Source organism: Zootoca vivipara, chromosome 5 (genome assembly GCF_965207765.1).
Source record: "Zootoca vivipara chromosome 5, rZooViv2.hap1.1, whole genome shotgun sequence".
Taxonomy (NCBI): Eukaryota; Metazoa; Chordata; class Lepidosauria; order Squamata; family Lacertidae; genus Zootoca; species Zootoca vivipara.
In genome coordinates, this window is record NC_142588.1 from 52,972,961 (window position 1) to 52,989,964 (window position 17,004).

The 17,004-nt window shown below is 40.3% G+C and overlaps 2 protein-coding genes across 7 annotated transcripts in view; one reads left to right on the forward strand and one right to left on the reverse strand.

Annotated features, from left to right (window-relative positions):
- Window positions 1-17,004, forward strand: part of NT5C2 (5'-nucleotidase, cytosolic II) — an 84,952-nt gene that overhangs the window by 66,365 nt on the left and 1,583 nt on the right. The window contains exon 20 of one of the 5 annotated variants that reach the window (XM_088669636.1): window positions 2,963-3,816. The exons of the other annotated variants lie outside the window; for them this stretch is intronic. The gene's annotated coding sequence lies outside the window, so the exon portion shown is untranslated. Of the gene's footprint in view, window positions 1-2,962; window positions 3,817-17,004 lie in introns of those variants that run through there. 5 annotated transcript variants of the gene reach the window in all.
- Window positions 7,132-17,004, reverse strand: part of CNNM2 (cyclin and CBS domain divalent metal cation transport mediator 2) — a 115,177-nt gene continuing 105,304 nt past the window's right edge. Inside the window, exons 7-8 of one of the 2 annotated variants that reach the window (XM_035132645.3) lie at window positions 13,347-13,528; window positions 7,132-10,600 (exon numbers count right to left, since the gene is read on the reverse strand). In XM_035132645.3, the coding sequence (XP_034988536.3) occupies window positions 10,391-10,600; window positions 13,347-13,528 (392 nt within the window). In that variant the 3' untranslated portion in view covers window positions 7,132-10,390. The remainder of the gene's footprint in view (window positions 10,601-13,346; window positions 13,529-17,004) is intronic. The other variant, XM_088669630.1, reaches the window with a different exon arrangement.

Consider the following 17,004-nt stretch of genomic DNA (forward strand, 5'->3'; position numbering starts at 1 on the left):
ACCACCGACAAGTGACAGATAAGTGAGGAAAAGAACTGGAAAGTCAAGAAGCAAAATTAAGACCATGAGAAGAGGCATTTGCATACTACATCAGAAAAATACCCTAGTTCTTACATTTGTATCAGCAGAATTTTATTGTGTCAATCTTAAATTTCTAGCAGCACTTTTAGGAGAATTTTGGAAACAATCTGTAAAAGGGTTGCTGCTTTTCACAGAATTGGAGGAGACCCTGAGGGTCATTTAGTCCAACCCCATGAAGTGCAGAAATCTCAACTAGATAATAGAAGAAAGATTGCCCTCCAACCTGTGCTTAAAACCCTGCAAGGAAGCTGAGCCCACCACGTCTTGTAGGAGTCTGTTCCACTGTTGAACAGCTGTTACTGTCAAAGTTCTTCCAGATGTTTAGTCAGAATCTCCGTTCTTGTAACTTGAATCCATTGGTTAAAGTCCTAGCCTCCAGAGCAGGAGGAGAAAACCAGCGTTCTCCATGTGACAGCCCTTGAGATACTTGAAGATGGCCATCTCCTCTTTACCAGGCTAAACATACCCAACTGCTTCTCATAAGGCTTTGTTTCCAGCCCCTTGATCATCTAAGTTGCCCTCCTCTGCACACAATCCAACTTATCAACATCCTGCATAAACTGTGGTGCCCAGAACTGGACACAGTACTCCAGCTGTGGTCTGACCAAGGTAGAATAGAGTAATTCTATTACGTCCCTTGATCTGAACACTATACTTCTGTTGATGCAGCCTAGAATAGCATTAGCCATTTTGCTGCTGCATCACAGTGTAGACACATGTTAAGCTTGTGGTCTACTCAGACCCACAGATTCTTTTCACATGTACTACCAGCAATCCAGGTGGTTGTGAAGATAAAAGGGGGAATTATGTATGTATACCACTTCAATCTCCTTAGACAAGGAAGACAGAATACAAGTGTATTTCCAGGCTCTTGCAGAGATGCCAAGCAAAGAGCCACACTTTCCCAAACACCGTAAGAAAACTGAATTCATTTATGACTGTGCAGAAGGAGCACTTGGAACATTGCAAAGACTGTTGACTACATTTTACTTCTTAAGCATAACATTATTTATCTGGCCTCTTTGACCATCCTTCCTTTGCCTTATTTTTAAGTGATATTAACTGCCACTGCTGCCGCCTTTAACTTAAGTTTGTCAGCATACAATAATATTTGGGTCTGTGACATCAACTCCAGCTGAAACCCTTTCTGACTCCATTCTACCTCAAACATCTTCCTTCTTTGAGCAGTGCCGGAGGGCCAACACAGTGGCAATCCAAGTAAGCCTTTAGGGCAGTATATTACCACCCTAGGCTACAACATGCTCAAAAAGTTTATGTAGAAGACTAGTTTTACAAATCTTTTGGAAACTGTTTGGTTGACTGAATATCACTGTTTACAAATTTCTTTCTTAATGTGCCTTCCTAAATCCTGCTGCTATACTTGCTTTCAGCGTCTTAGGATCAAACTGTGGTAAGGACCCTTTACCATATAATATGGAGAACATGCCTTTCCAAGTAGTGTACAGACTATGCTTTGCTATTCTTTCAAACAAAGTAAACAGCTCTAACGGACAATATTGTAAGCCTGAGAGCAGAGACTAAATGCTATAAACAGCAGAAGTTGGCTTTTTTGCATGAACAGTGTGGCAAAAAATACTGTGACCCATTGGTGGGGAATCTTTTTTTAGTCCAATCCAAGAGGCACATTCCTTCATAGGCAGTCTTCTCAGAGCGCTATATGCCAGCAGTGGGTGGGCAATAGGTGCAATGCTTGCATCCAATCATGCAGAAGGTAAGTTATGCTGCCTTCATATTTTCCCCTTCCCCCAACCCTGTTCTTTCTCAATCATCTCCCTGCATTCCCTTGGTCAGAGCACTCGGATTAGAAGAGTCAATAGATTGTTGTTTCGGCAAGGGGGGGGGAGACATATGAGAGTTACGCAATAAATCATCGAGTAAGCTACAACACTCACAAAGCAGGTATTTAGTGTGTGTAAATGTTTTTTGATGGTCTCTACTTAGCTACATTCTAGCTAATAAGTAGTATGAATCTCAAAAGTTTACATCTTCCTTCCACAAACAAGCCTATTTTACAAATAGATGCCAGGCACGTTGTCCCATATACACTCCTCTACCCAAAACCAAACAAAACCCATGTATAGTCATACCTCATGTTACATCCGCTTCAGGATGCGTCTTTTCAGGTTACGGATGCGCTGAAGCCGGAAGTCCCAGAACAGGTTACTTCCGGGTTCGGGGCGTGCACATCTGCAGAAACACTAAATTGCACTTTGCGCATGCGCAGAAGCGCTGAATTGCATCATGCGTGTGCGCAGACATGGCCCTTCAGGATGCGGCCTTTTCATGTTGTGAACAGGCCTCCGGAACGGATCTCGTTCACAACCAGAGGTACCACTGTAAAATAAAGAGAAACCATGCTAGTGTATATTTTGGATATGACACGTCGGGAACGAAACACTTGCACTGGTTATTCAAAGCTATTCAAGAAAAAATTAGTGCATATCCATCAGAATTCCTGCTCCCTACAACAGGAAAGTAAAATAGATAATCTACAAGACCATTGCTAACAATTAATAAAGCCAAACAAAACATAAAGAACACACATCCTTTCAGGGCTCCTTTACTCAAAACTGCTAATTAAAATAATAATAATGTCACCAATGCACATCCCCCCCCTGTAAATAAAAGAAAAGATTAAGCATGCAAGGGAAGGGACCACTTAAACATGAAAGTTAAACAGAAAGAATCATTTATCTAAAGGAAATAAAAATAAACTGTTTTCCAATAAAATCACAAAAATATAAAAATTAATCAGGTTCAAAATAGAAGAAATTGGAAATCTGCAACACCACTAAGTATATACTCCAACAGGATATCAATTGGCTTATGAAATGTGTACATTTCATTTTTGCTTTTTCAGGGTTTATACAAACAAACAGTGTAGAATACTGTTGTCAGAATACTACAACTTTGGAAGATTTTGACAAAGATCCCAGAAAAGAAGACAAATCTATAGAAGCTTTGGAATACAGCAATATATGAAGACAGATTGTAAGGCCTTAAAAAGGCATAGGATAAGTACTGGAAAAACTCTGCAGCATACAAATATTTACTGTGTAGAAAAGCTTGGCTTGAGACAAGATTCCAGGGTTCAGCTAATTCCCTTGGTTGGTCTGAGCAGAACAGAGAACTCTGTAGCCTACCAGTTAGAATATATTTTGTTCACTATTGGAGCTCTTCCAAACACTGAGCTTAAGCAGTATTTTATTGCTCTAAGAAATTAAGAGCTTCGAGTTTCAACCTCCAAACATCCTTCAACAATTTGTGTAAATCTAAGTGTGTCAAAGTTTAGATCTTGATTTGATGGATTGCAAGTGTGTCGTAGTTCTGTCCAAGTCAGCAAGTTACAGTGAGCAGCAAGTTCTTTAGATAGAAATATTGGATGGTATTCAAAGTAGTGCTAAGGAGATTGCTTCATCAATGCAAGCATTTCTGCTTGCGTGATGATCTCCCCCAACCACGTGTTAGGGGGGGTGTCCCTCAACACACACACACACACACACAGGGGTGGGGACACAGAGAGAGAGAGAGAGCGCTAGCTTTTGGGAGGGCAGAGGGAGGGAAAGCCTTGTCATGCTAGCAAGTGCAACTATTTTGTTGAATCTGGTCCAATACCACCACTTACAATATTAACTTGTCCAGGCAGCATAAACACAGAATTCTACAATGTTATGTCAAACCAATATAAATTAAAGCCAGGAAACAAGACAAGTCACAAAATGCCACACTTTTGTCCCAAGTGGTCAGTTAAAACAAGTGACAGTAGACTTCACCTAACTGCACCAGATAAACCAAATTTGCTGAGAGTCCCTTGCAAAACTATGGCATCTCTTTCAGACTGTCATAACACACCCTACCCTCTCACTGTGATTTGTACCAAAGGAGAGAAAATGGCCAAGATTCCAGTAACAAGCTACTACTCACAGTGACACCACAACTGAGAGCATCAGTACAATCCTGTATGCAGGAGCAAAGAAACAAGAGAAAGACTGCAAAAACCTCAAGTGACAGCTGCCACCACTTCCCAGCTCATCCCAACATTTACACAATAATGACCCGTAATCCTGCATTCCTTACATCATTATCTTCAGGACTTGAGGCTTTTTGCTGTAAAACTAATTCTGTAAAAATGTATTCTAGAAGATTATCTGTGCTTCAAGCACTTTGCTGGTATTACCAGCACTGTCAAAGCGGCTACACAGGCACTTCTGCAGAAAGAATTTCAGCCTCCAGCATTGTGACAAGGTAAAGAGGACAATCACTTGAGGCATAGGTGGGAAAGGGTTAGAGGAAGACTATGTGGATGTAGAATAGCCTTGTGTACAAGCAAAATGAAATGCACTTCTGGAGGACCCATTTCTTTGCAGGAACAATGCCATTGCTAACTTGATTCATGCATGCATTTTAAGAAGCAACTGACTCACAAAACTACTGGCAGAAATTACAGTTGGTTAGGAGCCCAATTCAATGGCATATAATCAAGTCCATAGAAAGAAAAAGACAAACAAGCAAGTCTGCACATCACCAGGGATAGGGAACATGTGGCCCTCAAGATGTTGTTAAACATTCATCAGCCCCAGTCACCATTGTAAATGATGGGAGTCCAACAACACCTGATTCCCATTGGTGTTGCAGACTATCCATGTGGCTGCTCATAATAAAAGACCTCAGTTGGAATAAGCCCAGGAGTGGGGAGAAGCTATATGAGGCTCATCATGTGTACATTCCAGGAGAAGGTAAGAAGAGAACCACAGTAGAAAAATGATAGGAGAAGGGGATGCAGTTCCATGTGCCAGAATAAACAAACACCTATTCACCAGTTACTAGAGTTGTCCAAGTAGGATGTGGTGTTTTGAAGAACCCAGAAAGTGCTTTATCCCAGAGAGCAGGCATTCCTGAAAGCAGAACATCAAGCAAATTGTTTTAATCTTTAAATTGGATTTCACCAGAAAAATTAAGTGGCTTGTTCATTTAGCTGGTCAAAATTATTTCAGACCTTTGCCCAAAAGACAAAACTTGTTTTCAAAGTTACAGGTAGGTAGCCGTGTTGGTCTGAGTCGAAGCAAAATAAAAAAATTCCTTCAGTAGCACCTTAAAGACCAACTAAGTTTTTATTTTGGTATGAGCTTTCGTGTGCATGCACACTTCTTCAGATACTATCTGAAGAAGTGTGCATGCACACAAAAGCTCATACCAAAATAAAAACTTAGTTGGTCTTTAAGGTGCTACTGAAGGAATTTTTTTATCTTGTTTTCAAAGAATTTGAAGCTCATTTTATCACAGCAGACCAAGGTACAGAGCAAGCTTTCACAGTGTTCTGAGTATCTTGACAACTGGACATCAGAGCTAACAGAATAAAGCAATTATTATAGTCAAGTGCAACCACTTAGACTAGCTACTGTTCCTATGCTCTTCAGTTCAATCAAGCCATGCCTGACGCCAGAGAAGTCTTCAGATAAAAAACAAACAAATCTCCTTCGTATGTTGACTGAATATGTGAGGGAAATGAGATCATGCCCCACTGGCACCCACATATAAGCATTCGACGGAAAGGGTTCTAGACATCCAAAGCTTTAGGTGTATAATTCTCTTCTGAACAAATATTCCAGGGGACAAATCAAAATACCCACTCATGAGGAGGACTGCATATACATGGACAGCTTTCAAACCCTCCATGTGGTGGGTTCTTCATGTTCAGTGGTGTACTATGTAGTCAATTATAACCTACAGCAGTGTTTTATAGCAGCATGCAGACAAACCATGTGGTCAGTGCACATATGCAGCTCACCACATGGCAGGCACAATTTTAGAGCATTCGCTATGCAGGAGGTCTTGTATGTGAGGTAGCACCCAATCGTACCTCAGCACATTCTCCAATGCAATGGCAGCAAAAGCAGAACACTTAATGCTCAGAGATTACATGGAGCCAAAGTTACTAAAGTAAAGCAAAATTGTTGTCTAGGTGACATTCGGGCAGACCCAATGACAATACATTCGTTTCCCTGGATTCCCCAATAAAGGTTCTATCAACTTACAATAGCCAAGTCCGGACTGAATGATGTAGTCAAGATCTTTAATTATTGCATGGAAGTGAAGTGTTCATCAGGTACATTATCACACATTTCCTACCAATTAAAATATCAAGAGCTCCCTCTAGTGTTAGGCTGTGGCAAATATTGGTGAGGGCATGGGAGAGGGTGGGGAACAGGTAAACTCTTGCCACTTTTTCCATTCACCTGAAATAGTCAAATAACTACCGTATATTTTTGTCTGGATGCAATTCATAGATATCTAGGCATGAAGGTGCATTTAAAAAGAAAACTAGATAGGAAAAACAGGAAACATTAATGAATAATGTCAAACCCATTAAGAACCACTAACCACGTTGCACGTTTGCAGCCGCTGTGAGCCATTACTTACCAGGAATTAACAGCTTCTCAATGCATGGTCCTGAATCACTCACACTTGTCTCCAACCTCCCTGGTGCCAGGAGCAACAAACCATGGGCCTTGATTTATTGTGACGTCCAAATCTTGGCTTACTTTCATGGTTTATTTGTTTGGGAGAAACCAAACCTCAAGTGCTAGTTCACATGCCCAAGGCCCATGCTCCTGAGTAGGGTGCAGAAAAATGGGAGCAATTCAGCAGCAATAACCAGCACATTGCTTGTTCTTGGTGGGCCATAAAACATGACTTCCTATGACGTGTAACAGAGCCCATTTGTGCAAAGACAGTTTTGCATACTCAAGATTACCTTTGGGACTTGGGAAAGCCAATCTGCGAAGTGAATTGTACATTTTACTACTTCCATCTTCATTTGTTCACCCTGAGCTCCAGCCATACTTTCTGATTAGTGCTTACACATTCTAATGGCTCTGAATGTTTTGGCTGGGCAGCTAAATGGCAGGTCCCAGGCCTCCTTGAGGTAGCAAGCTTGGAAAAGGAGGAGGAGGTGCTACCTCCCTTGCTCCAACAGTTCACATGCTGTCTGGGCCAGTAACACCACTCTTGTATTTGAAGACATAACAGTTATCAAGAACAAATTCTCTCTTTAGTAAGGCTTGGCAACACACAGGTACAAGGTCTCCAATTCACAACAAAGAGTACAAAATTAATTCAAAGACATTTAAAATATTGTCAGAAACCTCACCTCAAAATCAATTTTGTGTAAAAGCTGCATCTAATTTCACATTAGAACATGAAGATTGAATGGCTGCTACCAGCTACTAAATTGCTGACTACACTTGACAAAAGAAACAGAAACAGTGAAAGCAGGGTTCTTTTCAAGGTCACTTTCTCAAGTAATGCAAATAACATTTCCCCACAAATGTACCTGTAAAAGCCAGTGAAACAGTTGTTCTAAAATATAACATGAGAAGCACAATGTTTAAATAAGATAAATAATATTTCTAGAGCCATGAAGAATATCACTTGCCAGAAAGTAGAGGACAACTGCTATGTAGATGTTGCACTAAGGAACAGAGTTTCATAATGCTGTACAAAATAAGAGGCATATTTGAACAGAGAACATCTTCCTATATCTTGACATGGGCTGGTGACCTTTAATTCACATGGCCTGGCCCTCATTTTTTCTGTACTACAAAATATTCAGGGAGAGATGTTGCCTTCCAACTTCTAGGCCGGGGACGGGTGCGGAACTTGGGGGTCTCCAGATGTTACTGGACTACAGCTCCTATTATCCCTGACCATTGAGCTTTCTGTGGGGCTGACGGGAAAGTCCCCACCCCACCCAAACAACATCTGGATGACCATAGGTTTTCTACCCCTGGGCTAGGCTATGGAAGATTGCCTTTACCCTGCAAGCTTTGTATGGTTTATTCTAGGCCTAATTCATAATTACATGAATTTAATATAAGCACTGAACCCCTTAAAGATAACTAGAAAAGCCAATCATGATAAGCCAGAAAAATTAATTTGGGTCAGCACCAATGTGGTTGTAGAATCCAACATGTGTTATGGGGAATAAAACATTCTGCAAGACAAAGAGCTGCTGCTTGAAATGAAGAAACGAGCAATTGAGAATCCCATTCTTGATCAAGAACATTCTCCACTTCCCAACTGTTGAAGTGTGTCAGCTATAATGACATCATTTCATTCCAAAACTTGAGTTTACCTTTGTTCTACTGCTTTGGCAGGAAGCATAGCACATTGTGGGCTCTCTGTCTCAGAGGCCTGTCTGCCCTTCCTTAAAGCTGGCTGTAAAGAGCAGCATGAATAACACAACTACAATTAAAAAGACGTATGCTAATAAATGAAAATGTCCAATTTTTCTAATTATACTGAATGTCATAACTGGAGATTCCTCTTCACTTAGGTTTAATGGGGATTTGAGGTGGGGTAGGGTAAGCTAAATTTCCTCCTTACCATTCCTCTTTTTATGAGCATCCGTGAAACAAAGCACGTACAGGTATTTGCCTTACGCAGACTAAATTGCTGAATAAGAATAGAATGAAATATTTGTCTCCATAAACTCATCCAGGGAGGTATCGGAGGGGTAAAGGTGGGGAGGGGTGCATACCTTTACCCAGAGCATTTCCATAAGGAGAACAGTGGGGAATTCACATTAAGCTCATCCCAGCATGCACAAAACTACTTCTGCGTCATAGAATTGGAGGCATCCCTATCACCCAGGATTCTGGCAAAGCAGAAATAATGGGGGTGGAGCAGAAGAAGGGGGGAAATCGAGTAACATGAGTCTGGAAGTTAGATCAGAGACTGTTGTGCAGAACAGGCCCATTCAGCAACAGATTAATATTGTTTTCACAGTCATATTTCTTTTAAGCAAGAAGAACATACAAAAGGCAACCCAGAGTCAAAATGATGTCAAGGCAGGTTGTTCAAATTCAGAGAACCCCTAAAGGAACATTCCTCCAAATACTCCCACAGTAAATATCAGTGTCCTGAGGTGTAGGAGCTGAGAATGTCCTGAAGGTATTCCTGGTCCATCTTCCATGCTCAAACAGTTGTCCCATAGAGCTAATTTAAAACAGTAGGTTAAAAAGGTGGCTCCTAAAAGGGAGAACCAGCAGAAGAATAGAAAAGCTTTCAGATGCGCCTCTCCAATACCTTCACTGAAACAGACACCATCACGCCCACACATACCATCAACTATAGGTTGATTTTATACTGAAAGGCTTTTGCCAAACCTAAAAGAGGACAGCATCCACAGTGAAGTGCATCTTGCAGGAAGCAAAACTTTGGGACGATTTACTTTGGCTCTCAAGCATAGCAGCGTAACAGCAGCAGCATTACATAAAAGGTTTGAAGTCGCTGGTGGACTAACATCTCTTACATTCTATCCTGCTTATATTGTGTCATCTCAAAGTAAGGAGCACATTGACTATGATGGCACCCCATACTCTGAAAATATAAACAAGTATGCACTCAGCCCAGGGGAGATGGTAGGGATTGCCATCATTATCCCCCCATAATAAATAAAAACCTTATGTAATTCTCCGGGGGGAATTATTACCTCTGAAAAATCAATCAACTTCATATGGCACACACATCATTTTCTGACATTTATGAACTCTAAAACATGGCCTTGGGGGGGGGGGTGTTACATTCACGACACCAAAATACCTCCTTCCTTAAAGGTTAGACAAGGGAGAATACCACCTTTTTCCCAGTCTCCCAATTGAGATATGCCAGAAATCCTTTAAGTTTCATTCATTCTTTGTTCTTTAGAAAACAAATACATTCTAGTACCAGTCTGTCATTTCAACAAGGGGAAAACAGAACAATATGGGGAAAATGGGAACACTGGAGCAAATTCAAGAACAATACAAAAGAACTGGGAAGGTCCTGCAACACTTAAAACTGCAAAATACTTCTTTTTTAAAACAAAAACAATCATGATCTCTCTTTTGAAAAAATAAAACACAGCTTTAGGTTTAAACTGTTGCATACATTAGAAGGATCAATACAGCTGGAAAAATAAACGTGATTCTACTCCACTAGGAAGAATTTTGCCATTCACCCCAGAAGGGTGGCTCACCGTTCCCAAGTTTTGCTTCGGTGTTGGTTGCTTTTCCCTCTCTGCATCCACCTCTCTCTCTGAGCTCCTTGTTCTTGCTTCTTTTTCTGCCCTCAGGATCAGCATAAAGTCTTTGGTCTCAGAGCACTGGATGCAGCACAGCTTAATAAGCACATAATAATGGTGTTTGCAGTCAGGTAGAAGGCAAGGGGAAGGAATGAGGCCTGGTCCTGATGAAGATAAGGGTTGGGATGGAGGGCAGAGGAAGAGGAAGATGCTATGTGTCAGCTCCTAGATGGCGCCTTCACTGTGCATACTGTGGTTGGACTTGTTGTGAGTTACACAGTTCTGTTCGTTCAGAAGATTTGCCGTCTCATCCGGCAAACCATCATGCAGTTCTGTAAGAGTCAGTTCTATTTTAGTGGTTTCACTGTCCGAGGACTGAGGTGTTTTATCCATCCGGGATGCCATTAGGGCATTTTGGTACTGCTGCCTTGAGATCTATGCAAAGCACATGAAAGATACAAAGTCCATAATTAAATTAATATTTGTTGATACAGAGAACAACTGTATCTACTGTAATGTACAGTAATACCTACTGTAATGTTTTCATACATTTCATCCCAACCCCACTTGTCCTTGTTACTTCAAAATCAAGGCATGCAGACCTGCAACATTTCCAGTGTAGCAACAGTGAATTGTTTCATGGTGCATAAGAACAGTAAATATATTTTTGACCGGATGCGTTTTCTAAAAGGCTCCAAGTAATCCAATTCCCCTAGTTGATAGTGCTTACTATGCAGTTTTTAAGAGACTTGTCTTCATTTTAGCCAGGGTCTCCAGCAAGTGGCATAGAAATATTCGGAAACAAGAAGTGAGCAGTAATTCTCATATAAACAGAGCTCAAAGTTTATCACTCTAAATTAAATCAATTAGTTGCATCTGAATCTTTATACCATACAACAAATTACCACCTGAAATGACCTCATTTACAAAAATGCCCATTTAACACATAATGTTCAGCCTAACAAAAATTAAGTGAGTAAAAGTTGTGGCTATTTAACTCCTCACCTGGTCCTGCTGCTGCTGCCAGGAAGCTTGTCTCATTCCAGTCAAAACATGAGCTGTAGGCAAGATTTGTGGCTTGTTTGCGGGAGACAAGCCATGAGCATGGGATCAGACATAGTGCTAAACCAAACCAAACCAAGCCATGGCTTAGCTCAGGTTAACATGGCAGCAGAAGGACCAGGACAAGAGCAAAGTGGACACAAATTTTAATGTGAGTTACCCAGATGGTTGTGCGATCACACGTAGCCCTGGTGCACACATAATACTAAGGCAAACCACGGTTAAGTGCGAGGAAGGCAACAAGTTCTTATCAACTTATTGAATTTAGATGCTGGGGATAGCAAGGTAAAGACAGCAAGGAGATTCTTTATCCTATCAATTTCTTGAGTAATACAATTTTTAAAAACTGGTGAATTTGGCCAATTTAGTATATACTGTGGACAGCAGCGTTTTAAAAACAAATAACCATTCTAGAGCTATTTTCTGCATTATATATGTGATCTTTTAAACATTTTTAAATGCTGTTGTTGTTGTTATTGTTGTTGTTGTTGTTGTTGTTATGTAAATGTGGCTGGGGAAACCCAGGCAGATGGGCGGGGTATAAATATCAAATTAGTAGTAGTAGTAGACGACGACACATTTCACGTTCCTTTGCATGGATGTGGTCTGCAAAATTCTACCGTATTTACTCGAGTCTAATGTGCCATCGAATCTAATGCACATCTCAATTTTCAAAACCTTGAAACCTAAAAAAGTATTTGCTGGTGAATGTAAATGTGCCATCGAATCTAATGTACACCTTAATTTTTGCAACATAATTTGGCCAAAAAAGGTGAGCATTAGATTTGAGTAAATACGGTAATTGCTGAGACATACTAGATACTGAGATGAATACAGAGTTTCTCTTTTACTTGGGGATAAGAACAAGCTGGAGCAGCACAATATCTAAGTATTTGAAAGAGCCTTAAGCTGTATTCCAGAAGGCTACTTCCAATCCACCTGGTTGTAAATAGGCATTTGCTCCATTAGCATGTTCTGAAGAAATGAGAAGTGACCAGAGGTGCTTATTAATATGTGTAATATTCCCTAGGCTATGCAGCACTACCACTTTCAACTTCAATATGCATATTTGTTGGCTTCCATCTGTCTCAAGAGATAATGGAGTGGGGGCCTCTGGGGGTGGTCAAACAGCTGGATTAGCAGCACCAGAGTGATCTCCTGGGGACCTGGGCAGTGTTTATGGAGGTCCTGGGCTTCCTAGATGACAAGATCCCCTCTCGTGAAGGCAAACTAACTGATGCTGCATCTCAGAATATGAATGGGACATGCATTTAGATGGGTCCCATTAGAACATATAGAATTGAAGGCTATCAATTCATTCAAGATCTCAAATTCAAACTGCCCAAAGTCAATTAACAATGTATAATATAATTTAAAAGCACATGTGAAACATCAGAAGCCCCCCAAAAATCAACAGCTGCTGAACTTTAGAGTGAAAATACCTATTAAGAAGCATACATATTAATTGCAAATTGTGTGATGAATGTGGACAGGGAGCATGTGGCTCATAGGTGCAAACTCCCAGATTGAAAAGTCCGGGATTGGAAGTTGCACTGCAGCCATTTTGGAACTGGGCAGAGCAGCACCAGAAGTCGCTTCTACACATGCTCTGCCCATTTCCAAAATGGCTGCAGTGCCAGAAATCACTTCTGCGCATGTCCACAGACTTCAGACATGTGCAGAAGGAGCATCCCCGGGCCGGTAAGAATCCGGGGGATTTACGGTTTTTAAAAAAAGTCTGGGCTGCCAGCGGGAAATGGCTGGAAAAACGGGGGTTTCCCAGGGAATGTGGGAGACTTGGTAGCTATGATGTGGCTGCTGCCCCTTCTTTATAACAGCATCCACATATCATTCATGAGCAAATACAGTTAAGGAATATGCCTTGGGTAGGGTGCAGAATAGATCCTCCCTGGGAGAGGTGGAATAATATAATAATATGGTACCTCATAATGAAAAAAATAATGAAGAGTTTCAACAGTCCAAAATAGCTCCTTCCAAGTTCTAAATACTTTACCAAAGTAGCATTAGGACCAGTTGGCAACTATTGGCTATGGGCAGCCAACCAACCAAAAATGTATTTTGCTGGTAGAAGATAGCTACCCATTCCCCCTTTTCCTACCTTGACATATTGAATGTCTGAGATAGCTCTCACTGAGTAGTCTGGAACATAAACTTGAAGAAATGAGTTCAACTGGTTGTTGCTATTTCCTATCGTTGGTGTCACTGCATCAATGCGATCCCCTCTGTTTAGAGAGTCTGAATGATTCAAGCCACAAGGACGAGGTGGTGACTTGTTTTCAGCTGGGGGGAAAGGAAAGAAAAAGATGCTTCAGAAAAAATCGTATCTTAAGAGACTCACATGTTAAATTTTCCCACTGAAACAGCTTTTTGCTAGAGCTATAATACTGCAGTGTACACTTTCAAACAGATCTCACTACTAAAACCCCAACTCTGAGGTTTCTTATCTTCATCTGTCTAGCTTCAGACCTATTACAGGTGACTTTGTATATAAAGGCTGATTGAGACATGGCAATTCTGTTCTGGTACGTATAATAAGTAGTGTATCCTGAGTTACAATCAAGAATCAAAGAGATTGTGGCAATAGGGCCAAAGACCAAGAAGAAGTCAATGTAAGAGCATAATATTAAAGTCTGATCAGAGTTTCCAGATAAAAAATAGTTTTCACTTTACAAGGGTCTAAGAAAAGTGCAGCTTTCATTTCGATTCAATTAAATTATAGCCAGTTGCAAATTAATAGCCTACTACAAAAGACTCATTACACATTATATTTAATACCACTTCTCAATCCTTTCTCTTTACCCAATTATGACCATTCCCTGACATTTCCCATCTTAGTTTTGAAAATACATGAAGGAAGGTGGTTAGTAAATAGGCACAGTTACACATTTTTGTACAGTGGAATAGATTTGAAGCTTTTCAGACGCAGCTTTCTTCTGCTATGTTCAAACATCTTAAACATCTGAATATTCCCACGTTACAACAAACCTGTGGAAATTTTAACTATTTCCCTATACACATTTTAAGAATATGACATCAGAAGTGTAACACTGATCAGTTTCTACAAACCTATATGCTCACAAAGATGATTTCAAGGCACCATTGTGCAATATTGTGAACAGGCATCAAACAAGGTGGTGGTGGGTATTCCAGGAAATTTTTAACACACAAACAGAGCACAGTACGAAAGACTCCTATTGTGCTGGCCATGCAGCAATACTGCTTTAAGAACAAGGAGTCCGAGTTGTAATGTTTCTGGGCCCAACAGCAGGCACAAACAATATTTATGAAAGAAGCCAAAACTAGAAACAACCATTTCAGATGTTCAAAATACTGAGCCTCACTGAGTTATCAAACAAAAGCAAAAGTATCAATCAGAACAATTATGTTTATTTGCAGAATAGCCAGTTCATGTAACAATGCAAATAAACAAGTGGCTGCAGCAAGGAATGCATGTATGATAAAAGGAGGTGAAGAAGGCAAGGAGAAATATCCAGGCTCTATCACATTTACACCACAACAGCTCAGTGTCTAAAAATACCATTATGTGGGGATCCTTCGTTTCCTTACAACAGCATGCAATAATACAAATTAAGTACATTTATTTTTGCCCCCAATAATATAGGCAATTTCCTTCTCCCACTTTGATACCCTATGTTGATTAGGTAAATGTTAATTAATGGAAACAACTCAAGCTGATCATGGGGTATTTAATTCGGATTATGGGCCTTGTAAACCTACTTGGTTTCACTTGCATGGAATGAACATGGTTTGTATCATCACCCAAAAGTAAGGGCTGATGGGAAGTAATTTAGAGCAGGGGTTGCCAGTGATCTGAGGACCACCAGTGATCCACAAGCTACATTCAGGTGGTTCACAGTGGTGTGTCTGATAAAATACAATTAAAAACCATAAGATCTCTGGTGCAGCACATATCAATGGCCACAATAGGCAGAAAAGTTATTCAGTGGCCTGCCAAGACAATCAGCAATTTTCAAGTAGTCAGTGAGAAAAATAAGTTTGGGAACCACTAGCTTGAGGACCTTGAACTTTTTCAGCACTGAGGTCAATACTTATTCTACTTCATGACTGCCTGCCTCAAACATGCCTTATGTTTAAACATGCTAATCTTCTAAAAGACAGCAAGACTTGAAAAGCTAATACGTTGCAGTTGAAAATGCGTCTCATTTTAATTTCAAGGTAGTATACTAAACACAGGTGTGGGGGTACTAAATCCTCAAATGACTGCAAGACAAACAGCAGGCAATTAAAACCTGTAGTGAGAATCTCCTTGTAGTTTGTAAAGCAAAAAATCAGGAGGTAAGGAGACAGGAAGTATATGTGAAAAATAAGCAAAACAAACACACATTTTTTCCCTCCTGCTGATTAATTACAAAAAGAAAATTGTCAATATTGGGGAAAATTGGTTCCTCTCTAAAGAATAAACTATACAGAAGCTTTAACTGCACTATCAAGGCAGATGACATGGTTTTAAGAGAATTCTAACTGCAAATTATCTCAAGAGTCAAATACATCTAACAAATACATAATTCAAAATATTCACTTTCTTGTTATCCTTGACAGATGTTATATAAATCTCATCTTTTTATATAAAAAACCCCAATACCTCAATCTCCCTGTACTCAAATCTAAGGATACATAGCAATGAAAATTTTACTTACAAACATTGTGCAATTTAAATCTGTTCTGCTGTAACTTAAACCCATTAATTTTTTTATCCTTCACTCAGTCCTGGTTACAGTTGTACTTCTCCCCCTTCTTCATGGTGATGTTTTAGCTATTAGGCAATTGCTATCACCTGTGTTGCTTTCTAGGCAACACACCTACCTCCCATTAGAAACATGACACAAAGAATGAATACAGAGTTAGTGTAGAATTAGGGGGGGAATCTAAAACAAATGACAATATTGTAAATATCAAAATCAGTTGTTTTCAAATCTAAGCTTGATGCCTAGTGTCGAATTTGAGGAAGCTTTGAGCAAACTGTCCTCTACCCAAGTGTCCTCCACACAAAGGAAAAGAAAGTTAGTAGCTGGAGCTGCCAACATTTCACTTGCTGCTTCTCTGTCCTTGCTGCTGCCTACGCCTGCACCTTACCCCGACCCCCCCAATCATATTTACCAGACCAGGCAACACATTGGGGGCAGCATGCATCTGGCAGATCAGCTTCTGGGGTAGTAAAAATGGCAGTCGCTGCTGCAGCATCTATAGGCCCCAGCATTTGCCCTAGCATTCAGAGTGGTGCTGCTGGGCCTGCTAAAATGTCTCTATCTTGCTCTTAGCCAACAACTAAAGTTTTAAAGGTGAAAGAACTTGAATGAAAATTCTTCATCTACATATTATTAAATACCAATAAGCATGAAGTTGTATCCCAAAGGTTACAAAGGTTGAGCAAGAGGAAAACAGCTCAAGCAACCAATTTCCCCCTTGGTCTCCTCCCCCTCTACTGCCCCATGGTCCCCCTAAAACCCACCTCAGAGGGAAACTGTTTCTGTTGAAAAATATTTTTTTTAGGTGATGTGAAAGAAAACTGCTGAACATATCCCTCACCCATAGTATTGAAGAAACAAAGCCAGCACTTTGCTGCTCATGTTCAAACCATTGACCGTAGCACAAAGATGCCGTAAAAGTGGCATATAGGCAGGACTATAACATTCAGATAGATTAAATAAATTAACAATATTTAATTAAAAGGTGTCATTAAGTAACAAAGTTATTTCTTTAAAAAAGACTGTTGA